We start from the raw sequence: 22,794 nt of genomic DNA, 5'->3' as shown, positions 1-22,794 counted from the left end.
CGTATTACGTGGAACCTTGTGGGACTTGGACTCTAAATGCGAGGCAAAAAAAGAGATGAAGGAAAATTGCTGAAAGAATATGCTGCTCTGCGAAGTCAGGAATTTGCTTTGCTTTGTTCCCTGCTTTGTCCCAGAGCCTGAAACAATTCCAGGAACATCAAGGGAGTGCATTCAATATGGGCTTGCTGGAGGAATGAAGGTGCATTTAGGAGTTAGCCCTGCAGTGGGGCATGGCAGGAAAGGGCAGTCCGGGCAGCAGAAATGGCCTGTGAAAGGCCTGGAGGCAGTGAGCAGGAGGTGTCTACATGAGCTCTGTGGGGTGGAACATGGAGGGCAGGAGGTGGGGCAGGTGCCCAGGTCTGATCCCAAAGGCCTCGTCCACCTTCTTCTGCTCTGCCTAGAGTTTCCTGAGGTGCTGGTCCGTTCTGACTGCCCTTCCTGCCTTGAGCCATAAAGCAGGGGAAGTAGGACGGAAAAGCAGGCCCCATTTGGGGATTGTTCTAGAAGGAGCAGGGGCTGGAATCTGTAGACCTTGAGGTGTGGCTTGTCTTCCTGCTCTGGGCCGGGGCCCTCCTTTTTTCCCTGGGATAGCAACTGAGGATTTCCCACTGAGAACTACTTAGGTATTTTTCTTTTCTTTTTTTTTTTTTTTCTGAAATGGAGTCTCGCTCTGTTGCCCAGGCTGGAGTGCACCTCCGCCTCCTGGGTTCATGCCATTCTCCTGCCTCAGCCTCCCGAGTAGCTGGGATTACAGGCGCCCGCCACCATGCCCGGCTAATTTTTTTTTTTTTGTTATTTTTAGTAGAGATGGGATTTCACTGTGTTAGCCAGGATGGGCTCGATCTCCTGACCTTGTGATCCGCCTGCCGGCCTCCCAGAGTGCTGCGATTACAGGCGTGAGCCACCACGCCCAGCCCTACTTAGGTATTTTTCTTACAATTTTCCTTTCACCTTGACTTCTGGAAAAAATGTAAAGGCCTGTGCATGGACCCGTTCTTTACCCCAAGCAACTTGTTAGTTAATTGAGATGCAGGTAGGTGTGTACATGGGGATGAGCAGGTATAGACAAAGGAGATTTATCTTCCAGTGCAGCCCTGGTGGTCGGGGCTCCCGACCTCCCTCCCTTTCCCCTCCGTATCATGGGACAAGGACCACAGGAGTTGGGTGGCAGGAAAAGCCGCTGGGGAGGGGCTTGGGCTTTGGAGCCTTGGTGTTTGGCATGGGGGTGCCTCTCTCGAGGGAACTTACTGCAGATTGCTGTTCAGCTTGTTTGCAAAGAGGCAGGAGGAGCTGGGCAGCCTTGTCGTCTATAAGTGCAGTAAGCGGCTGGACCAAGAATCCTGTGCACCAGGCCCCACTACCCTGCCCCGCCTCCCCCTTGAGTAACAGGGCTGGGCATGGAGTTAGTGCTTAGCCTTTGGTAGCTGACTAGAAAGGAATCCAGTGATGGGCATGCCGGCTGCCTCCTGTCTCAGCCCTCGGCGGCCTGTTCTCCTTTGGCCTATCCTCAGGGTTCACCCTGGTTCGTCGGGGTTGCCGCTCACACGTTACCTCCTCAGAGGCCGTTCCTGGTTAGCCTTCGAAAAATGCATCCCACTCTTCCTGCACCTGCTTTCATCGTAGTCCTCATGGCTGACCTGAAACTGCAGGGATCTTGGTGTGTTTGTGCGCATGTGTCCTTGGTGCTAGAGGGCAGGGGCTCTGTTTTCTCCTCACTGCTGTATCTTACTTCATAGAGAGTGCCTGGCACCCAGCAGCATCTAAGAAGTGTTTATTGAATGAATGACTATGGGTATTGGGCTGATCATCAGAGCAGGCTTGTTTTTTTTGTTCTTTTTAAGACAGGGTCTCACTCTGTTGCCCAGGCTGGACTGCAGTGGCATGATCATGGTTCACTGCAGCCTTGAACTCCTGGGCTCAAGGGATCCTCCCACCTCAGCCTCCTGCGTAGCTGGGACTACAGGTACATGCCACCGTGCCTGGCTAATTTTTGTATTTGTCGTAGAGACAGGGTCTCACTATGTTGTCCAGGCTGGTCTCAAACTTCTGGGCTCAAGAGATCCTCCTGCCTTGGCCTCCTAAAGTGTTGGGATTACAGGTGTGAGCCGCTGTGTCTAGTCACAGAGCAGGCATTTTTGAGGCTGAAACCTCACTTTTTGGGTTCTTCTTGGTCTGATTTAATCTGTACACTTTTTTTTTTTTTTTTTGAGACTGAGTCTGGCTCTGTCGCCCAGGCTGGAGTGCAGTGGCCGGATCTCAGCTCACTGCAAGCTCCGCCTCCCGGGTTTACGCCATTCTCCTGCCTCAGCCTCCCAAGTAGCTGGGACCACAGGCGCCCGCCACTTTGCCCGGCTAGTTTTTTGTATTTTTTAGTAGAGATGGGGTTTCACCGTGTTAGCCAGGATGGTCTTGATCTCCTGACCTCGTGATCTGCCCGTCTCGGCCTCCCAAAGTGCTGGGATTACAGGCTTGAGCCACCGCGCCCGGCCATCTGTACACTTTTTTTTTTTTTTTTTTTTTTTTTTTTGAGACGGAGTCTCGCTCTGTAGCCCAGGCTGGAGTGCAGTGGCCGGATCTCAGCTCACTGCAAGCTCCGCCTCCCGGGTTCACGCCATTCTCCGGCCTCAGCCTCCCGAGTAGCTGGGACTACAGGCGCCCGCCACCTCGCCCGGCTAGTTTTTTGTATTTCTTAGTAGAGACGGGGTTTCACCGTGTTAGCCAGGATGGTCTCAATCTCCTGACCTCGTGATCCGCCCGTCTCGGCCTCCCAAAGTGCTGGGATTACAGGCTTGAGCCACCGCGCCCGGCCGATCTGTACACTTTTAAGGTCTTGCAAAGGAATGCAAAATGTTCTAACTCCAGTTTTTTTTTTTTTTCCTTCCAATTCTCATTTTAAAAAAATCTTCTTTTGGGCCGGGCGCGGTGGCTCAAGCCTGTAATCCCAGCACTTTGGGAGGCCGAGACGGGTGGATCACAAGGTCAGGAGATCGAGACCATCCTGGCTAACACGGTGAAACCCCGTCTCTACTAAAAAAAGTACAAAAAAAACTAGCCAGGCGAGGTGGCGGGCGCCTGTAGTCCCAGCTACTCGGGAGGCTGAGGCAGGAGAATGGCGTGAACCCGGGAGGCGGAGCTTGCAGTGAGCTGAGATCTGGCCACTGCACTCCAGCCTGGGCTACAGAGCAAGACTCTGTCTCAAAAAAAAAAAAAAAAAAATCTTTTGAAGCAAACATTTCTGAGTGAAGGAGAGACAGAACAGGTTATATTGGGGACAGTCAGGGTTCCTCTGGGCTGTGCTTTCTTTGAGGAGACACCTGGCCCCGACGCCCTGGACTCTTCAGAGTTGAGCTGATCCCTTGTGCCCCAGCCGTTTCGTGGGTCTCAGTTGGATACCAGTTTGACCAGATCACAGTTACTAGGATTTGGGACTTTGAGTTTCCCAGAAAACACTAGAAAATGATTCTGCGGATTAAATGGGGTTGGATGCTTTAGAGTCTTGGAAAGATGGAGTTAAAGCTGTGCGTAGCTCCGTTTTCCTTTGTCTGTGAAGTGGTCCCCAGGGTTGGTGTCTGATGTGCCATGGGAGAAGGGCCAGCTCCTCCTCACTTGTCAGTCACATGGAGTCAGCTGGTTAAGCAGCCTCCCCTGGGCACCGAGTCCTGCCCTGCCCCTGGGGGTGACAGTGTTGAGATGCTTCAGTTTACACTCACAGCCAAGTCTCATCTTTGTGGCAAACTCAGTAAATGCCATCCATCTGCCGGATGTGCGTGGAACCCCATGGTGGTGTGACCCCTGCCCCTTGGATGCTTATGGCCCAGCAGGGGGTACCAGTGGATATTTCTGTTTGTGTGAATCTGGACAAACAGAAATACCCACTGCAGGGGGGAGAAGTGGGGACAAAGGGAGCCAGCCGACCAGGGACCTCTGGGGGCGCACCTGGGCAGCTGCACTTTGCTCTGATGAGGCCTTGGCCATGGCCCTTTGTCTCGCGACTGCCTTCTGCCTGACTATACAGGTCCTTTCCTCTGGAATGTGTAGAGTGATCTGGTTAATTGATCATCGTTTCTGTGGCCATGAGGATTCCCTGCCTCTGTTGTCATGAAAGCCGACCAGCTAGGAGGTGGAGGGCCTGAGGACCTCTGCCCTCTATGGGCTTGAATATGGCTCTTGACAGTACTGCTTGTGTTCTTCATTCCCTCTCCTCTCTATCCATCCAACCAACGATCCACCAGTCCACCTGTCTGTGCAGCCCTCCATCAACCCATCCATCTGCCCATGCATCTATCCATCCTTCTCTCCACCTACCCATCCATCCATCATCCATCCATCTATCCATCCATTCATCTGTCCTCCACCTATCATCTACCCATTCATCCGTCTCCCATTTGTCATCCCTACTCCATCATTTATCTAACCATCCATCTATCCATCCATCTATCCATCTATACATTCTTCTCTCCGTCTACCCATTTACCCATTATCCATCTATCCATCCATATATCTATCCTCCACTCGTCATCTATCCATTCATCTACCCATCCTCCATTCATCATCCCTCATACATCATCCATCCAACTATCCATCCATCCGTCTATACATTCTTCTCTCCACCTACCCATCCATCCATCATCCATCTATCCATCCACTCATCTCTCCACCCATTATCTACCCATTCATCCATCCATCTTCCATTTATCATCCATCACTTATCCATCCATCCAACTATCCATCCGTCCATCCATCCAACTGTCTATACATTCTTCTCTCTACCTACCCATTCACCTATCATCCATCTCTCCATCCACTCATCTATCCTCCACCCATTATCTACCCATTCATCCATTCATCTTCCATTCATCATCCCTCATACATCATCCATCCAACTATCCATCTATCCAACTGTCTATACATTCTTCTCTCTACGTACCCATTCACCCATCATCCATCTGTCCATCCATTTATCTGTTTTCCATCTGTCATCCGTCCATTCATTCATCCATCCATCCTCCATTCATCATCCATCATCCATCCATCCATCCATCCTTTCTTCTTTCCATCCATTCATTCATCTGTCCATCCATCCATCTGCCAGCCAGCAAATATCTGAGGACCCTTGATGTGCAGGGCATGGTAAAAGGCATTTGGTAAAGCAAAGAACAAGACATGCAAAGTCCCAGCCCTCATGTGAGAACCAGATACTAAACAGCCAGTTACACAGGTGATTATTCATTTGCAGGTATGCTAAGTTTGGTGAAGGAGAAATACAGTGTGCTTCGAAGTTTACTAGTTGGGGGACCTGAGTTCACCAGGTTGGGGGCAAGACGGCCTTGGAGAAGGCTGGTCTGAGGAAGTTTCATTTGAGTGAAGAGCTGCAGGATGAGCGCACACTGAGTGGAGACTGCTGGTGTGCATGGGGGAGTGTTCAGATCAGACAGCTGTGCGAAGGCCCTGAGGCAGGAGGCGATTAGGACAACTGAGGAGTTGGAAGAAGGCTGCTGTGACCAGATCCCAGGGAGAGAGGGGGAGCAGAGGGAGGAGAGGCCGCAGGGTCACTGTCATCAGAGCATGGAGAATGGATTGCAGGGGGATGGTGGGGAGTGGACAGGCTGGCAGCAGGCGATTTAGCTGGGTGGGGGATGGTGGTCAGGATCCTCAGGCAGTTCAAGGCCAGCCCCCTGTCCACTCTGACCCTGGCTCTCAGAGGAACCTTTTGGATGTCTGCTGCCTCCCATACCCTGAACCCAAGGCTTCTTCCTGTGTTTTCTCCACAGGTTATTTACCCAACAGTGAGCACGCTGTTGAGGCGATGCTGGCTGCCGCAAGCATTGGCGCCATCTGGAGCTCCACGTCCCCAGACTTCGGTGTGAATGTGAGTCAGGGTCTGTGGCAGAGGGGGCACCCCTTGCCCTGTGAGCTTCCTGGGTAGCGGCTGTAGGGGCTGAATTCCCAGGGGAGCCCGATAGCAGCGTGAGCCTGGCAGGAGGAGGACGCGTCACGGCGGCCTCTGTGGGGAACGAAGCCAGAAAGACTTGTGTCTCGGTCTTCCTTTCAAGCAGTCCTGACGTGCCCCGCCCCGGCCCCCGCCCCCCGCCATGCTCATGGAAGACCTGGGCAGGTGGCGTATGCAGCAGCCAGTGTTGTTAAGGGCTAGTGAGGTCTAGCCCTGTCTTCCTCACCTGGGACTTAGTGACCACGTGAGGTTTGCTAAGTCTGTGTCCTCTGAGGACAGTTTTTTAGATTTTTGTTCTCAAAGTCTTACTTGCAGAAGTTCCCCGGGACCTCCTTGTGTTGGTTTCTGCTGTTTCCGGCCCCTTCCTCTGGACCTGTGCCCGTGCTGTGTGGGTGTGCACTCTGGGAGGGCGGCCTCTCTGTCCCCAAACCGCCCCAGGGTGTGTCCAGCTGCCCAGAGTGGCCCAGGCAGGGCCGGAAGCATGTGCTGATCCCCACTGTGGCCCCCTGGCCTCTAAATCCCTCCATGGGACAAATGAAGTAGCCGCAGAGCGGGTCTTCCTGGGGCCCCTACTTCCCAGCCAGGGCCCTCTCCTGGCTGCAGAGCCTTGGACGTCAGGGACCTTCAGGAGCCATGAGACCCTGTTACAGGACATGCAGCGTCCGGGTCCCTGACTGCTTCTCCTGGTGCCAGCTGCCCCTGTTCCGGGCCAGGCCCTGTGCTGTGCGTCAGTCAGCAGCACCAGCCGCAAGTATGGCTTCTGGCCCTTTAGAGCCCAGTGCGTGGAGTTGGTGTCTGTGCTTGTCCACAGGGGAGGCTTTTGGGTGTGAGCTTAGAAATCATGTCCACTTAGAGGCTTGCTTTTTCAGTAAGATTTTGGAGGAGGAGTCTCCTTTCTCCACACCGTGGAAGGAGAGATCAGACACAGGCCTGGAGGAGTGAGACTGGCCATGCGTCAGGCTGCGGCACCAGCCGGGCTGAGAATGGAGCCCTGCTGGGTTCAGGGAGGGCGTGGCCACCTTGTAGATCCGGACTTTGGCTGGATGGCCGTGCCCTGCCTTCTGGAACTTTCTGTGTTCTTTCCCAGGCCATCTCACCCAGGACCTCCCCAGGTCAGCAGGGACTGACCTGAGACAGAAACTCAACCTGTGGCCTTTCTTGTCCCCAGGGCCCTCTGTGGGGGTTGCCTGGGCTGCTGGGGCCAGTGGTGTCCTTGTGGGAGGGTCTGGAGGGGTGGGGTTCCTGGACACTCAGACCCCTCAGCCGACCTTGAGCCAGGCTGTCCAGGGCAGAGGGAAGGGCCCCAGGGCGAGACGACAGATGGCCGGGTGTGCTCAAGGCCGGGCAGGCTGGCCACCTCTGCTCCACGCAGCTTCCTTGATCAGTGTCCTTGGGCAAGCGCCCTGGTGTCCCCAGAGGGCGAACGGCAGCAATGTTAGTGCAAGTGCGGGGAGCCCGTGCAGATGGCAGGGGCCACGTTTGTGTGGAGCTGGGGACAGGGTGTGACCCTCCAGGCCAGCCCAGTAAGTGTTAGCTACTGTTAGCTAGTTGGGAGATGGGTGTGTTTTTAGTTCAATTATGACTGACGTTTTATAAATGGGTTGTAAGAGGCTGGGAGAGCCGTGTGTGGCAGGGGAGTGATCATGGCCTCGCAGGGCTGGAGTGTAGCCCCCTCTGCCTGGAGAGGTGATATCAGAGCTCCTGGAATGGTGCCTTTGGTGGTGTGTCTGAGGCCAGGGCACGGAGGGAGGGAGAGCCTCTGACTCTGCATGGCTGCAGTGGCAGGGCTGGACCCCAGCCTGTCTCACGGCCTCATCCAGCCTTGCTGGGTCATTGTTCTGTGCATGTCACTCCCTGCAGACTCCAGTCCAGTAGGATCTGCCCATCCTGGCAGGACCCAGGAGGGATGCATGGCTCTGTAGCAAATGTGGTCTCTGGGACACTGCTTCCTGGCCGGGGTTGGTCCAGGATTTTCTGGAATCACAGCCTCCCCGAGCCGCCTCTGGAGTGGGAAGTGCTGGCCGAGCTGCTGGGCGCACTAGATGGCAGCATGGCTCTGCTCGCCCCATGGCTCCCGCAGCTTCTGGGAAAAGAATAGTCCCAGGCATCGTGGCTATGTCTCAGGTTAGAAAACAGGGCCACCCGCCCTCCTGCTGAGATGCTTCTCTCTGTCCCTCATTTTGCTAGTGTCCAAGGTATAGACTCCATCCTGCCGGAGATGGGGGTGTGTGTGACATGCGTTACTCGCACTCGAACTGAGATCTAGCTGGTTGGCAGGGAGTCTGTCGGCATTTGGCGACTTCATGGCAGGCATTATTGGGCAGCACTCCTGGCCGCATGCACCCAGCGTGGGAGGCCCTGCGTGGATGCCATGTGGCACAGTGCTTGGTCCCACAGACACCTGGACACCCGCTGTCGGAGCTGAGTAAGGACCTGGCACAGGTCGATCGTGCCAAAGCCTCTGCTCACTCTCTGTTTACTATCCTTGTTCAGGGGCTAAAACTAACAGGAACGAATTCCTGGAGTTGCTGACGAGGTGGGGCTGGAACTGAGCTGAGGCTGATGGGTTCTGGGCTCGTGGACAGTTCCCTGCATCGGTTTACTTAAAAAGGAGGTCCCATTTTTAATTTCCAGCATCACCATGTTAAACTTTAGACGGTGCCCCATTTTCAGTAAGGGGCGCTCTTCAGAAACTACAATGAAACGTGAATGTCTTCCCTTTGGAATCGTGTTTTCTCTTGCTTTGAAATTATGTTTCTTTGAATCTCAGAGAATATTGTAAAGGGAAATTGCCACTCTCCTACAAATCCTGTATTGACTTCTGGTCTCTGTTGCTGGAGTCGCACCATTGGACTCGTGGGTTCACGCGCCTGTCCGCTGAGAGCTCCTCGGCTGGCTGTGGTCTGCTGCAGAGCCACAGACTGCAGTGGGCTGTCCAGGGAGTGCTGGGGCATCATCTTTCCTCGATGACATTGGGGGAACGCATTTCTGGCCTCCGTCACTCCCTGTGCTTTATTTCCACCCATTCCGGGCTGTCTCCCACCACTGCCCACCTCCCTCTGCCCGCTCTCTGCTGGCTGCCTGGGCATCTCAGTTTGCCTTACTAATGCTTTTGGGCTCAGAGGGCATTGCCAGGTTGGAGAAGTGCTCTGTTCTCAGCGTTCCCAACCTTTCCCGCCCCAGCAAGATCTCTAGATCCTGAGTCTTCTGATGGCTTTGGGTTTTTTGTTTCACTGTTTACCTTTGAGCCTTTGCCATTTTCAGAGATATCAGGGAAGGCCACCCTCTGATCCCCGCACACCAGAGAGCCCAGCCTGTAGCCTGCAGGCCTTGTCCTCCTGAAGTGCCATCAGGTGGCCGTGTGTGTGTGTGTGTGTGTGTGTGTGTGTGTGTGTAAATAGGACAGCCATTCTCGCTCGCTCTGGGTGGCTGTCAGCGTGATTCAACACCGGCTGTTGGTTTCAATGCTTGATGGGTTGCTAAGCACCGTATTCGGGTCAGACACATGTTCATAGGTGTGTTTGTTTTGTTGCAACATGAAAGCCATCCTTAAACAGCTCTCCTGGGCCAGGACAAGCTGACAGCTGGTTTTGGATGCTCAAGATCTTGACCCCTGCTGGTCCAGCCAGGAAAACTTCAGCTGTGTCAGAGGACACAGCCTCAGGGAGGCTGTGATTCCTGAGTCATTTCACGGGGCTGGGGGCCAGACCTCTGATTCGGAAACACTTGTCTTTGTAGCCTGATCACTGTCACTGTGCCTGGGGTCCTATGGCATTTGAGCCCCAGATCACTGGCAGGCTCAGTCCTTTCACCCTGAGATCCTGGTTGCCCTGTACTGGGCTAGTTCTCTGAGATCCCAGCTTCCTTGTGGAAATGTTCTGCTGCCCTCCGGGGCTCTCCCAGGCTGGCTCCCTCTGTTTCTTTCCTGGCCTCGGGCTTCCTGGCTGGTCTTCCTCTGGGCCCCACTCCACCTGCTCCTGGGTGTTGATCTCTGTGTCCTCTATTCAGAACAGCCTCTTCTCCCTCCCGCCTACCCTGTGGGACCTGCTTATTCTTTTTTTTTTTTTTTTTTTTTTTTTTTTGAGACGGAGTCTCACTCTTTCGCCCAGGCTGGAGTGCAGGGGCGTGATCTCAGCTCACTGCAAGCTCTGCCTCCCGGATCCACGCCATTCTCCTGCCTCAGCTTCCTGAGCAGCTGGGACTACAAGGCGCCCGCCACCAGGCCTGGCTAAATTTTTGTATTTTTAGTAGAGATGGGGTTTCACTGTGTTAGCCAGGATGGTCTAGATCTCCTGACCTCGTGATCCACCTGCCCGTCCTCCCCAAGTGCTGGGATTACAGGCGTGAGCCACCACGCCCGGCTTTATTGCCCCTCTCCTAAGGCTGTGAAGGGCAGTGAGTGCCTCTAATAAGCTCAAACTGGGGCCTGGCACATAGTAAGCATTCAGTAAATGCTCAATATGTTTTACTGGCAATCATTTATTCCCCACGAAACCAAGGATTCTCAGTCTATCTTAGAATCTTGGGCACAGAGAGGGCACCAGTGTAGATATGCCATTCGTGGATTGTGTGTTTGCTACAGCTAAGGTCTGGACAGGCCCCGTACCTGTGGGTGAGGGAGCTTGGGTGTCAGGGGTGTTGGGACTCACTTTGCATAAGGGGTGACGGGCTGGAGGGAGCCAGGTGCAGGGATGCCTTGTCCAGGGCCATGTGGCCAGGAAAGGGAGGAGTAAGGACCATGGACTTAGAGTAGGTTGAATGTGTTACCTTGATATTTGCATAGAGCTAGCCTCAGAAGTAAACAGAGGGACACCCAAGTCCCAGCAGGACATGAAAGAGTCTGAGAAATCGCTGTGCATGCACTTAGGTAAGTGGGTGTGGTATCTTTCCAGGAAGGGCAGGCACTTGCTCTCGGGGGATGCATCTGGGTACTGAGAATGGGGAAGAGGGGCTCACCTGGCTGGGGGTGAGCTTCTGTTTGGATGCCTTGTTTCAGTGCCAGTGCCCAGGTGCTGGTCTAGGGGGTGGAGGCTTCTCTCCCAGATGCTTCTGTCCCGGTCTCCTGCCCATTAGAGGTGGCTGGGGAGGAGGAAGGGGTAGCATTCTCAGTCCAGGAGGGCTTAGTGTCAGGAAGAGCCATTTCTGGACATTATCACTTGCCTTCTGGTGGTTTTGGGCAGGGTGTATGTTAGCATCAGGCCCAAGGAGGGCCAGCCCTGTGGCCTGTGGAGTAAATGCTGGTGGGACTGGGGTGCCACCTGCCTGCAGACTCGCCCGGGTGCTGCTGGGCTCCTGGGGGGCACCATTTTGGGGCTTTCTGCACCACCTCTGTGTAGCAGTTTAGAGTAGAAGAAGAAGAAGTAGGAAATAGTCTTTGTCCACCAAGAGTGTCACCGAGGATGGGGTACTGGGGGTACCCTTGAAATGGAGGAGGGAGAAGGTGGATGATGACCGAAAGCCTGATGTCCTGAGGCCAGGGGCCAAGTCCCTGTTAATTGCATGTCCCATGCACTTTTTTTAAACTGATGCTGAAGTTGGCCAATGTTTCACTTAAAAACAAATCAAAACAAAACAAAACAAAAAAAGGTGCATTGGGGCAGCTCCAAGGGCGTCTCTGTAATAACGTCACATTCATTCCCTTGCCGCCCACCTGCCCGCCTTGAGCTTTGCTGAAGGGCAGAGGAAGTGGCGAGAGTAGAGAGAGAGGCTTGACTCGATCTGCGCCTCCTCCTGTGCCTTCTGCGGTGGCCAACGTGTTCGGCTGGAGGAAGACCCCTCGTTCTTGTCATGACCGTGCATCCTGAGAGCACTTGCAGCCTTCCGTCCTCCTGTCCAGTTGGCACTGGCGGGGGCTGCCAGAAGTTCTCAAGACTCAGGGACCCCAGATGAGCTCACAAGTCCCCAGGGGGAGCCCCATCTCAGTAATCCCCACCAAGCCAGGAGCCCGAGCTGTGCCCCACATCCTTTCACTCCCTTCCCTACCGTTGGCTGTTCTTGCCGCCTCTCCACTGTCCTCCGTCATATGTTTGATTGAGCGGTTCCTCGGTTCCTCCGTGACCCCGGCTAGGCACTGCCGTCACTCACGCCTGCCGTCGCAGTAGCTTCAGACCAGTCTCGTTTCTGCTTCTCTCCACTATACACCTTTTTATCTTTTACTTTTCTTTCTTTTTTAACTTTAGTCACCTTTCTACTATCCAGTATACACCCTTCAACAAGTGGCTCCGAACCAGTGTTTGCTTCTGTCTCTCTCCCGGATTAAATATTCTTTAGAGGGCTGGGCCCGGTAGCTCACACCTGTAATCCCAGCACTTTGGGAGGCTGAGCCTGATAGGATCACTTGAGTTCAGGAGTTTGAGACCAGCCTGGGCAACATGGCGAGACTCCATCTCTACAAAAAACAAATAAATTAGCTGGGTGTGGTGACGCACAGCCTGATCCTGAGCCTGGGAGGTTGAGTCTGAGTGAGTTGTGATCTGTCTACTATACTCTAGCCAGGGTGACAGTCTCCAAAAAAAAAAAAAAAAAAAATCCTTTAGTGACTTTCTCATATTCTTTTGTTCTGTTTTTCTCATTACCTTTTTTTTTTTTTCTCCCTGAGACAGAGTCTCACTCTGTCACCTAGGCTGGAGTGCAGTGGCGCGCTCTCAGCTCACTGCAACCTCTGCCTCCCAGGTTCAAGTCATTCTCCTGCCTCTGCCTTCCAAGTAGCTGAGACTACAGGCATGCGCCACCACACCTGGCCAATTTTTGTATTTTTAGTAGAGATGGGGTTTCACTATGTTGGCCAGGCTGGTCTTGAACTCCTGATCCTCAAGTGGATTCACCCGCCTTGGCTTTCCACGGCGCCTGGCCCTCATTACCTTTTCAAACTGTATTGCTGGGGTTTAACACCACTATTTATTTTGCTGGATTGAGTTAAATGTGGCCATCTTGCCTAACTTTGATTTGTTCTAGTGATTCTTCTGGAGATTTTCACAGATTTTGTATGCAACTGTTCCCGTTGTGTGCAGGGGGCAAACTATTTCTAGTTCTCACCCCGGGACGTAGGTGGGGTTGTTTGGCACAGGTACAGGTGGGCTAGGGGTGGGTGTCTTGCGTGTTCTTTTCTCACTGGACATCTCATCTTTTACCAAGTGCGATATGTGCCATCAGGTGTCTGCCAGATACCTATTGTCAGTGAGGAAGTTTCCTTCAGTTTCCAGCTGATTAAAGCATGGGTGGAAAGCACGTTGCCTTTTATCAGAAGCTTCCAAGATAATCCTGCGATTTCCCCCTCCATTAGCCTCTTGCTGTAGTCGATACCATTGGTCTGTAATCTCTCCCTCTTTTGTGTATTTCCTGTCTTTCTCTGCCTTCTGTAATGGCTTACGCAGAAGGGATGCTGTAGCTTACAGAGACGTGGTGCTCGCCTGCAGAGCTGCCTACCCTGGTGTCCCTGGAGGAGGTAGATCTTTGTCACTTCAGCTGTCGTGCTGCTTTTTGAATAAATTTTGGTAATTTATATTTTCTTGAGAAGTCATCCATTCTATCTGGGTTTCGAAATCTATTAAATATTGTTTTCTGGCTCATGAATCTTTTCTGTAGTCAAGTGTGATTTCTAATTTTGAGAGGCCACATACTTCAGTTTATTCATCTGCAATATGAGGGTGATGAGGGCACCCATGTCCAAGGTTAGTCTGAGCAGTAAATGAGCAAGTATCGGTCCAGCACTTAGGGCAGCACCTGACACACAGTAAGTGTTCTGCAAGCGGTAACTGGAAATGTTAGGTTTCCTTTTTTTTTTTTTTTTTGTTTGAGATGGAGTCCTGCTCTGTCATCTAAGCCAGAGTGCAGTTAGTGGTGTGATCTCAGCTCACTGCAACCTCTGCCTCCCAGGCTCAAGCAATTCTCCTGCCTCAGCCTCCCGAGTAGCTGGGATTATAGGCATGGGCCACCGTGTCCGGCTAATTTTTGTATTTTTAGTAGAGACAGAGTTTCTCAGTTTTAGTTAGGCTGGTCTCAAACTCCTGACCTCAAGTGATCTGCCTGCCTTGGCCTCCCAAAGTGCTGGGATTACAGGCAGGAGCCACTGCGCCCGGCCAAAATACTAGGTTTTTTCTTGATCTTGTGTTTCAAGAAGCTTACTTTTATTTTGTTTTAAGACAGGGTCTTTCTCTGTTGCCCAGGCTGGAGTACAGTGAATGTGAACATAGTTCACTGTAGCCTCGAACTCCTGGGCTCAAGCAGTCCTCCCACCTCAGCCTCCCACGTAGCTGGGATTACAGGTGCCCTGCTAATTTAATAAAAAAATTTTTTTGTAGCTGGCCAAGCTCGTCTCCCAAAGTGTTGGGATTACAGGCGTGAGCCACCGTGCCTACTAAGAGGCTTATGTTATTGGTTGTTTTGGAAAAATGATTTTTGATTTTGCTGATCGAGTCCATCATTAGTTTTTCCTATGGTTTTAATTTCTTCTCTCCTTTTCTTTCCCTGGCTACCTAATTTTGAGTGTAGTTTACTGAAAACATTGGAAATGGAAAACGATAACATTTGCAATTGTTTTCTTGTTGTGTTTCTGATAGATCGTATGTTCCGGGGAGTGGGAACCATGTCTGTCTGGTTCCCTGGCATGGTGCCTGGCACCTAGCACATGGAATAAATAAATGCTTTCTACTCCCTACTCTTCTCTGTTAATTCAGCTTCTAGTTTGGGAAACTGGACAGTGTTGAATAAACTCTCAATCCTAGAACTCTTTGCCCAGAGATTCTCAAATCTTATCCCACCTCAGGATCATCTGGACGGCTGGTGAGAAGAGATTGCTGGGCCCCCTGCAGAGTTTCCAGTTCATTAGGTCTGGGGCTCCAGGTGCGGCTGACGCTGGCTGCCCTGGGGACCAGCCTCCCTCCCTCAACACTGCCCCTTAGACTCCCGCAGAGTCAGCGCTTCTGCTTCCCTGCTTCCCTGCTAAGAGTCACGGGCCAGCTCTGAAAACAAATGCCCGCTGCTCCTGACCCGTTAATTAGTTATCCTAATGAGCATAATTAACTTAATAGTCCCACCGTAGGTGGTGCTACCAGGCAGCCAGGGTGGATAGCCCTGTCCTGTGAAGTCCTTACTCAGAGGTTCTGGGGCCACTGTGTGTGCCCTGGGGGGCAGCCCCAGGTGTTGGTCTTGAACCGCTTGTATCAGGCTCATGTGTGAGGGAATAGCAGCCATCTGGGCGATGCCTACCCATGTTTGTGGATGGCAGTCTGTTAACACAGTGTAACCTGGAGGATGGCTAGGAGGGAAGTGAATAGAAGCCTTGTCTGAGAGTGCTTTAATCTGTTACTAACTAATAATCTGGACTAACACTCAGGGAGTATCAGTGAATGTTACGAGTTCCAGGAACAAGCCCATGCCTGCATGGGAGGAATCGCGTCTTTCAGGAAAGCAGTGCCGTTGGCTGGACTGCAGACGCCACGTGCAGTACAGACCGGAGACATGGGTGTGGCGATCCTGCCTTTGAAGATGGGGCTCGTTAACTAGTGTGTGCACATGTAGGCTTATGCCATTGGTTGGCATAAATGCACTGCTTGGAGGATTCAGGTTCCTCTTTAATTGAAGATTCCGAGAACAAAAATATGGGACCACTTTGCTTTGCTGTTGTTGCCTGTTTGGAAGATGAATCATCTTTTGTATACACTAGTGGAGCTGTGCTAACAGGCTCTTTCTGTGAAGTGGGGAATCTTTTTGGTAGTGCACTACACACTCTATACTCTTCCTATTTCAGTATATGTCTGTAAATACTTCTGGTATTTCTTGATATTGATGCCTTCCTTGGCATGGTGGTTGTTCTCAGATATAAGATGTGCTTTGATCAACTTTTTTTTTGAGATGGAGTCTCGCTTTGTTGCCCAGGCTGGAGTGCGGTGGCACTATCTCAGTTCACTGCAAACTCTGCCTCCCCGGGTTCAAGCGATTCTCCTGCCTTAGCCTCCTGAGTAGCTGGGACTACAGGCATGCACCACCATGCCTGGGTAATTTTTGTATTTTTAGTAGAGATGGGGTTTCACCATGTTGGTCAGGCTGGTCTCAAACTCCTGACCTCATGATCCGCCTGCCTTGGCCTCCCAAAGTGCTGGGATTACAGGCGTGAGCCACCGTGCCTGCCTTTTTTTTTAAAAAAAAAAAAAAAACCAGAGTCTCACTCTGTTCCCAGGCTGGAGTGCAATGGCACAATCTCGGCTCACTGCAACCTCCGTCTCCTAGGTTCAAGCGATTCTCCTGCCTCAGCCTCCCAAGTGGCTGGGGCCACAGGCGTGTGCCACCATGCCTGGCTAAGTTTTGTATTTTTAGTAGAGATGGGGTTTCACCACAGTGGCCAGGCTGGTCTTGAACTCCTGACCTCAAGTGATCCACCTGCCTCGGCCTCTCAAAGTGCTTGGATTACAGGTCTGAGCCAGCGCGCCCGGCCTCATCTACTTTCTTTATTGGCTGCGGGTGCTGCGGACACAGGGACCTGGCCATGCAACCTGATGATGTTGCCCTTTCTCGCCTGTGAAATACAGCGGTCCTATTGGCTACCGAAGGTTTTTGCCATTTTGTTGTTTTAGAGACAGGATCTCACTCTGTGCCCAGGCTGGAATGCAGTGGTGCAAGCGTAGCTCACTCCAACCTTGAACTCCTGGGCTCAAGCAATCCTCCCACCTCAGCCTCCAGAGTAGCTGGGACTACAGGCACCCACCACCACACCTGCTGGGTTTTGCCTTTTGGATGATCAATGATGACTTTCTCCTCCTGCTTTCAGGGTGTGCTGGACCGGTTTTCTCAAATTCAGCCGAAGCTCATCTTCTCTGTGGAGGCCGTTGTCTATAACGGCAAAGAGCACAGCCACATGGAAAAGCTGCAGCAGGTGGTTAAAGGTGTGTGGCCCTTCCAGCTCCCAGCCGGCACGGCCGGGTGTGTGTGCCGGCACATCAGAGTCTGCCAGGAGTCAGCCTGGGTAGTCTCTGCCCCAGATGGTGTTATATTTTTTTTTTTTTTTTTTTTTGAGACGGAGTCTTGCTCTGTAGCCCGGGCTGGAGTGCCGTGGCCGGATCTCGGCTCACTGCAAGCTCCGCCTCCCGGGTTTACGCCATTCTCCTGCCTCAGCCTCCCGAGTAGCTGGGACTACAGGCGCCCGCCACCTCGCCCGGCTAGTTTTTTGTATTTTTTAGTAGAGATGGGGTTTCACCGTGTTAGCCAGGATGGTCTCGATCTCCTGACCTCGTGATCCGCCCATCTCGGCCTCCCAAAGTGCTGGGATTACAGGCTTGAGCCACCGCGCCCGGCCGATGGTGTTATATTTTGTGGGGGGGGAAAAAAAAGCAGCAGCCAAGCATCTTTGTCCTGTAACCTTGTGTTTTCTCCTCCCGCTCCTTCCAGGCCTACCAGACTTGAAGAAAGTGGTAGTGATTCCTTACGTGTCCTCCAGAGAGAAGATAGACCTTTCAAAGATTCCCAACAGGTAATGTACCGCATTCTGACCCACAGGTCCGTGTGGAACCCACTGGAGCCCCCGCGGGGAAGTAGGCCCCTGGATCTCCCACTGGGGGTCACTCAGGATTTTAGAAGTGGAGGAAGTTTTAGTTAAAAGCGTCATTTTGTAGATGAGGCACCTGAGGCCGGCCCCAGAGGAAATCCCCCAAGGCCACACAGTAAATGAGTGGCGGAAGAGAGAGGTCCCAGGAACCCTCACTCTTCCGATCTGGTGTCCCTCGTGTAGGGGGCTCTGATGGGGCCAAGCCCACCTTCCCAGATTGGCCACAGAAATTCTGCATTGGAAATCATGTGTACATGTGTGTGCACATGTGGGTGCATGCAATGCACATGACACAGACACATGCATATCTACATATGTACACATGTATATGCATTTACACATGCACATATGCGTACAGGTGCACAGGCATGTGTACATGTGTATGTATGGCTATGCATACATGAACACTGATATAGGTATTTTTCACCCTTTAGGACACGCATGTGTTCCCCATTGCTGATAACATCTTTCTTCCTTGGCTTTTCTGACATTTATAAAAGATAAACCACATGTTTTGTGTACCAAATAGAATTGTAAGAATCTTAATTTTGAATAGAGATTAAGGAAATGGGCCGGGCGCGGTGGCTTACGCCTGTAATCCCAGCACTTTGGGAGGCCGAGGTGGGCGGATCACAAGGTCAGGAGATCGAGACCACGGTGAAACCCCGTCTCTACTAAAAAAAAAAAATACAAAAAGTTAGCCGGGCGCGGTTGTGGGCGCCTGTAGTCCCAGCTACTCGGGAGGCTGAGGCAGGAGAACGGCGTGAACCCGGGAGGCGGAGCTTGCAGTGAGCCGAGATCGCGCCACTGCACTCCAGCCTGGGCGACAGAGCGAGACTCCGTCTCAAAAAAAAAAAAAAAAAAAAAAAGAGATTAAGGAAATGGATTATGGTTTAGTCAAAGTTGAATTTGTCCCAAAGTTCTTTTTTTTTTTTTTTTTTTTTTTGAGACGGAGTCTCACTCGCTGGAGTGCAGTGGCCGGATCTCAGCTCACTGCAAGCTCCGCCTCCCGGGTTTACGCCATTCTCCTGCCTCAGCCTCCCGAGTAGCTGGGACTACAGGCGCCCGCCACCTCGCCCGGCTAGTTTTTCATATTTTTAGTAGAGACGGGGTTTCACCGTGTTAGCCAGGATGGTCTCGATCTCCTGGCCTCGTGATCCGCCCGTCTCGGCCTCCCAAAGTGCTGGGATTACAGGCTTGAGCCACCGCGCCCGGCCTGTCCCAAAGTTCTTAGAGTTATCTTCCTTTATTTTTTCTTGAAACAGTTGAGGGGAGAGGGTTCTGAGCTCAGGCATTTGCCCCCACGGGGTAAGCTTTCCCTTGAACCTTGAGTCTGGGCCACTGGAGGGCACCTCGTACGTGACTCCTCGAGGCCTGGTGAGGAGGGGCTGCGTAGACATGGCAGGGTGGCTTCATGCCCGCCACGGGGACCAGAGGTGGAAGAGAGGAGGAGGTAGCGGAGGCCTTTTTGTTCCAGCAAGTGGTAGTTGGTGCGTGGCCTATTACCATCTGTCAGGGTGTTCCCAGGGGCACCAGGAGGTACAAAGCATGTGTCCTGTCCTCCAGGAGTTGCAGTGTAGGTGGAGAGGTGAGACCCACCTGCAGGAAGGATGAGCTGTGACCACTGGGAGTGGGAGGGACAAGATGTGCCCAGGAGTTGACAGCAGGGCCTGGTTGTTTTCTCTGTAGGATCTGGGGAGGTGGCATCTGGGGGTGGCTTTGAGGTATGAGCAGGGTCTAGGGACAGCTGTGTGTGCAGGGCACATTCCGGAGCCTGAAGGGTGCTGCAGGCGAAGTAGTGGTTGGTGAGGGCCATGGTCTTCAGATCCGACTTGTCAGGCTCAGCTCTCAGCTGTGTGACCCTGTGCAAGAAATCTCTCTGAGCCTTGTGTCTCCGTCTGTAAAATGGAGATGAGATGGTTCTTGCCTTGCTATAAAGAAATACCTGAGACTGGGTAATTTATTAAAAAAAAGAGGTTTAATTGGCTCACGGTTCTACAGGCTGCGCGAGAGGCATCGTGCCGGCATCTGCTTCTGGGGAGGCCATATGGAGCTTGTGGTCATGGCGGAAGGGAAGTGGAGCGGGCACTTTACACGGGAAAGCAGGAGTGGAGGGGGGCGGGGGGCGGGGTGCCACACACTTTTCAATGACCGGATCTCCTGTGAACTCACAGTGAGAACCCACTCATCACCAAGGAGATAGTCCGTGCCATTCACGAGGAATCCACCCTCATGATGCAGACGCCTCCCACCAGGCCTCCCCTGCAGATTGGGGATTACATTTCAACATGAGGTGAGGGTGGGGACAAACATCCACACTCTGTCAGCACCATCCTCTCAGGCTGGCTGGGAGGATTAAATAAGCCGCTGCTCTGCAAAGCGTGCACAGTCAGCTCCGAGTGATCCCGCCTGCCGTTGTGCGGCTGCGGTGGGCTCTGTCCCCTGAAGCACCTGAGTCAGGATGGGCGGATCCTTCACAGGCAGGCCCAGGTGTCCGTCCCTGTGGACTGTGGGACCCTGCCGACCTTAATAAATTACAGTCAGGTGCCAGAGCCCGGCTTTATTTCATGCAACCTCGGATTTAGCGCCCCAGCTGTATGGATGGAGGCCGTGACGCACGGAGGCTAGGAGGAAAACCAGACAGGGTTTACCAGCCCCCTGGTTGGCCCGGCTTTTATTTTTTTCTGAATAATATTCATCAGCAGTTGATATAAAATGAGGGCATCCGGCAGAATCGTGTTAGCCACTTCATTTAGTCCGATACAATGCACAAGCCCCCTATTGACACCCCAGGGGCTGGACTCCCACTGCAGTCCGTCCTTTGATTGTGGATGCCACAGATAAAGCAGAATAGGGTACGTGTCCGTCTGTGGAGAACTGACGGGGGTCGGGGGAGCCACCCTGTGGGCTTTTCATTCTTAGAAGAGCTTTAACAAAGGTAATCGTTGTGTGCTGTGATTTATGGGCCATTTGAAAGAAAAGGCTTTTCTCCATGGGAAGTGTCTGATTAGTTTGGGCACTTTATAATGGGATTCTTACAGGAGGTAGAGGTGGGATGGAGTTTTCATTGGCCGTAAAGTTCCTCAGTGAATAGTTTTCCTGACACGCTGGAGCAGACGGCTTTGTTTGTTTCTTGCTTAGAGCTGAATTACTTTGGATGCCCTTTTTATTTTTTATTTTTTATTTTTTTATTTTTTTTGAGACGGAGTCTCGCTCTGCCACCCAGGCTGGAGTGCAGTGGCCGGATCTCAGCTCACTGCAAGCTCCGCCTCCCGGGTTCACGCCATTCTCCTGCCTCAGGCTCCCGAGTAGCTGGGTCTACAGGCGCCTGCCACCTCGCCCGGCTAGTTTTTTGTAGTTTTTTTTTTTAGTAGAGACGGGGTTTCACAGTGTCAGCCAGGATGGTCTCGATCTCCTGACCTCGTGATCCGCCCGTCTCGGCCTCCCAAAGTGCTGGGATTACAGGCTTGAGCCACCGCGCCCGGCCTGGTTGGATGCCCTTTTTAAACCACCATGTCTTCCCCAGGAGAAACCTTTATCTTTTAAGGATGCACAGCAAAATTCTTCATTTTAGGATGTATGGCATTTGTATTTCAGAGTAACTATCCCTAGCAAATGGTTGCAGGCTGCGTTTAACTGATTCCCACCTCCTTCCCTGAAAGACAGTTCCATTTGTCATTTGAGTATAGGGCCAGTGTGTTCAGATGGGTGGTGCTGCTCGTTTCAAAACAGAAAACCACCTTTCCCCAAGATGGCTTGTGGCTTCTGCAGCTGTTTCTAGTGCAGAAAACAAATCTCCTGTTTGTGTTGCCCCTTTGATGGTTCTTGGCCACCTACAGCAATGCTGCATGTCAGCTTTGGGGGTAAGCCCAGGCACACTTCCTGGGTGACAGTCAATAGCTGGGATGAATTTTATTTGCTCTTGGACAGATATTTGTATCTTGCTATTGTAAACCTCAGGATCTAGTAAGTTAGTGATAACACATGGTATTTGCTGAGCGGTTCTCTGTCATGGAGCTGTGGTTTAGGAAATTGGCGCCACATCTGTAGGAAGGGCTCATTAATCTAGCATCTCCTCCTCTCCCTTCTCCCCACGGGGGAAGCATCTTAATTCAGACCCACTTGGTAAGTGCTTCCTTTTGGTCGATCGTTGGAAACAAAGCATTTGCCAGTCAGGTGATGAACAGCAAACAAGGGACATGAGCTCAGAAGACTTCAAGGCCATTTCCAAAGCCTCCTTCAGCAGTGTTGGTACACACATGGCTTGTTCATTGTAAGTGATCCTTCTCCATGGTGGTTATGAAAACAAAAGATTCTCTAAAAGACAGCCCTTGGCCCTGTCAGCAGTGCTGATTAAGCAACTTGAAACCTTTACTCGATCAATGAGTTTTCCTTCAATTAGCTTGAATCTCTGAGATCTCACTTCCTCTGCTGGTCCCAGAAAGTTTCCAAATCAGGCCACCATCCCCCTGGAATCCTGGCTTTTCTGGGGTAGAAACAGAGGGCAGTGCATGGGTGGAATCAGCGGGTCCGGTCCAGCATTCTGGGACGTTCATGGTGTGTTTCCCTGCTTTTCGGCCCACAGTATGTTTCTGGACGACTTTCTTGCCACCGGCACCAGCGAGCAGGCCCCGCAGCTGGAGTTCGAGCAGCTGCCCTTCAGCCACCCACTGTTCATCATGTTTTCATCGGGCACCACGGGCGCACCCAAATGCATGGTGCATTCCGCTGGGGTAGGTCTCTGGGGAAAGCTCTGCAGGGGCCTCCTGTTGTCTGTTTGCTCCAACAGGGCCTCCCAGCTGATGATGGCAGCGTTGGGGTTGTCAGACTGCACCCCATCCCCAGAGAGTCCAACGTGCAGCTTCTCTCCAAGTGGGGTGCTGTGCGGAGATCCGGCACTGGGCCCAGGGCAGTGGAGAGCTGCCACTTCAGGGACTGGGATGGCACCTACCACCATGGTGACAGGCTTGGAGGTCACTGTACAGTGCAGTGTGCCTTGGGGGCAGGGGGTGCGCTGGCTGAACCAGCTACATTCACCCTGCAGGTCCAGACCAGCTGGAGGATTGTGAACTCAGTAGGTGGGCCCTGCCACCTATTTTAAAAAGAATGAATCAGAATAGACAAGAATAGATAATATTTGCCCAGTGCCAGGTGCAGTGGCCCACGCCCATAACCCCAGCACTTTGAGAACCTGAGGCGGGCATATTGCTTTGAGCCCAGGAGTTTGAGACCATCCTGGCCAATATGGCAAAACCCCATTTCTACTAAAAAATGCAAAAATTGGCTGGACATGGTGGCACATGCC

The 22,794-nt window shown here is 52.4% G+C and overlaps 1 protein-coding gene across 3 annotated transcripts in view; it reads left to right on the top strand.

Moving 5' to 3' along the window:
* The window catches only part of LOC105495433 (acetoacetyl-CoA synthetase), an 82,816-nt gene that overhangs the window by 23,942 nt on the left and 36,080 nt on the right, over window positions 1–22,794 (top strand). For all 3 annotated transcript variants that reach the window (XM_071070815.1, XM_071070813.1, XM_071070814.1), the window contains exons 5-8: window positions 5,772–5,869; window positions 16,716–16,830; window positions 17,333–17,414; window positions 22,075–22,222. In XM_071070815.1, coding sequence (XP_070926916.1) covers window positions 5,772–5,869; window positions 16,716–16,830; window positions 17,333–17,414; window positions 22,075–22,222 — 443 coding nt within the window. The remainder of the gene's footprint in view (window positions 1–5,771; window positions 5,870–16,715; window positions 16,831–17,332; window positions 17,415–22,074; window positions 22,223–22,794) is intronic.

The sequence above is a fragment of the Macaca nemestrina genome, chromosome 10 (assembly GCF_043159975.1).
Source record: "Macaca nemestrina isolate mMacNem1 chromosome 10, mMacNem.hap1, whole genome shotgun sequence".
Lineage (NCBI taxonomy): Eukaryota > Metazoa > Chordata > Mammalia > Primates > Cercopithecidae > Macaca > Macaca nemestrina.
Note: the sequence above shows the minus strand (reverse complement) of the source record. Positions and strands in the feature narration are given on the sequence as shown.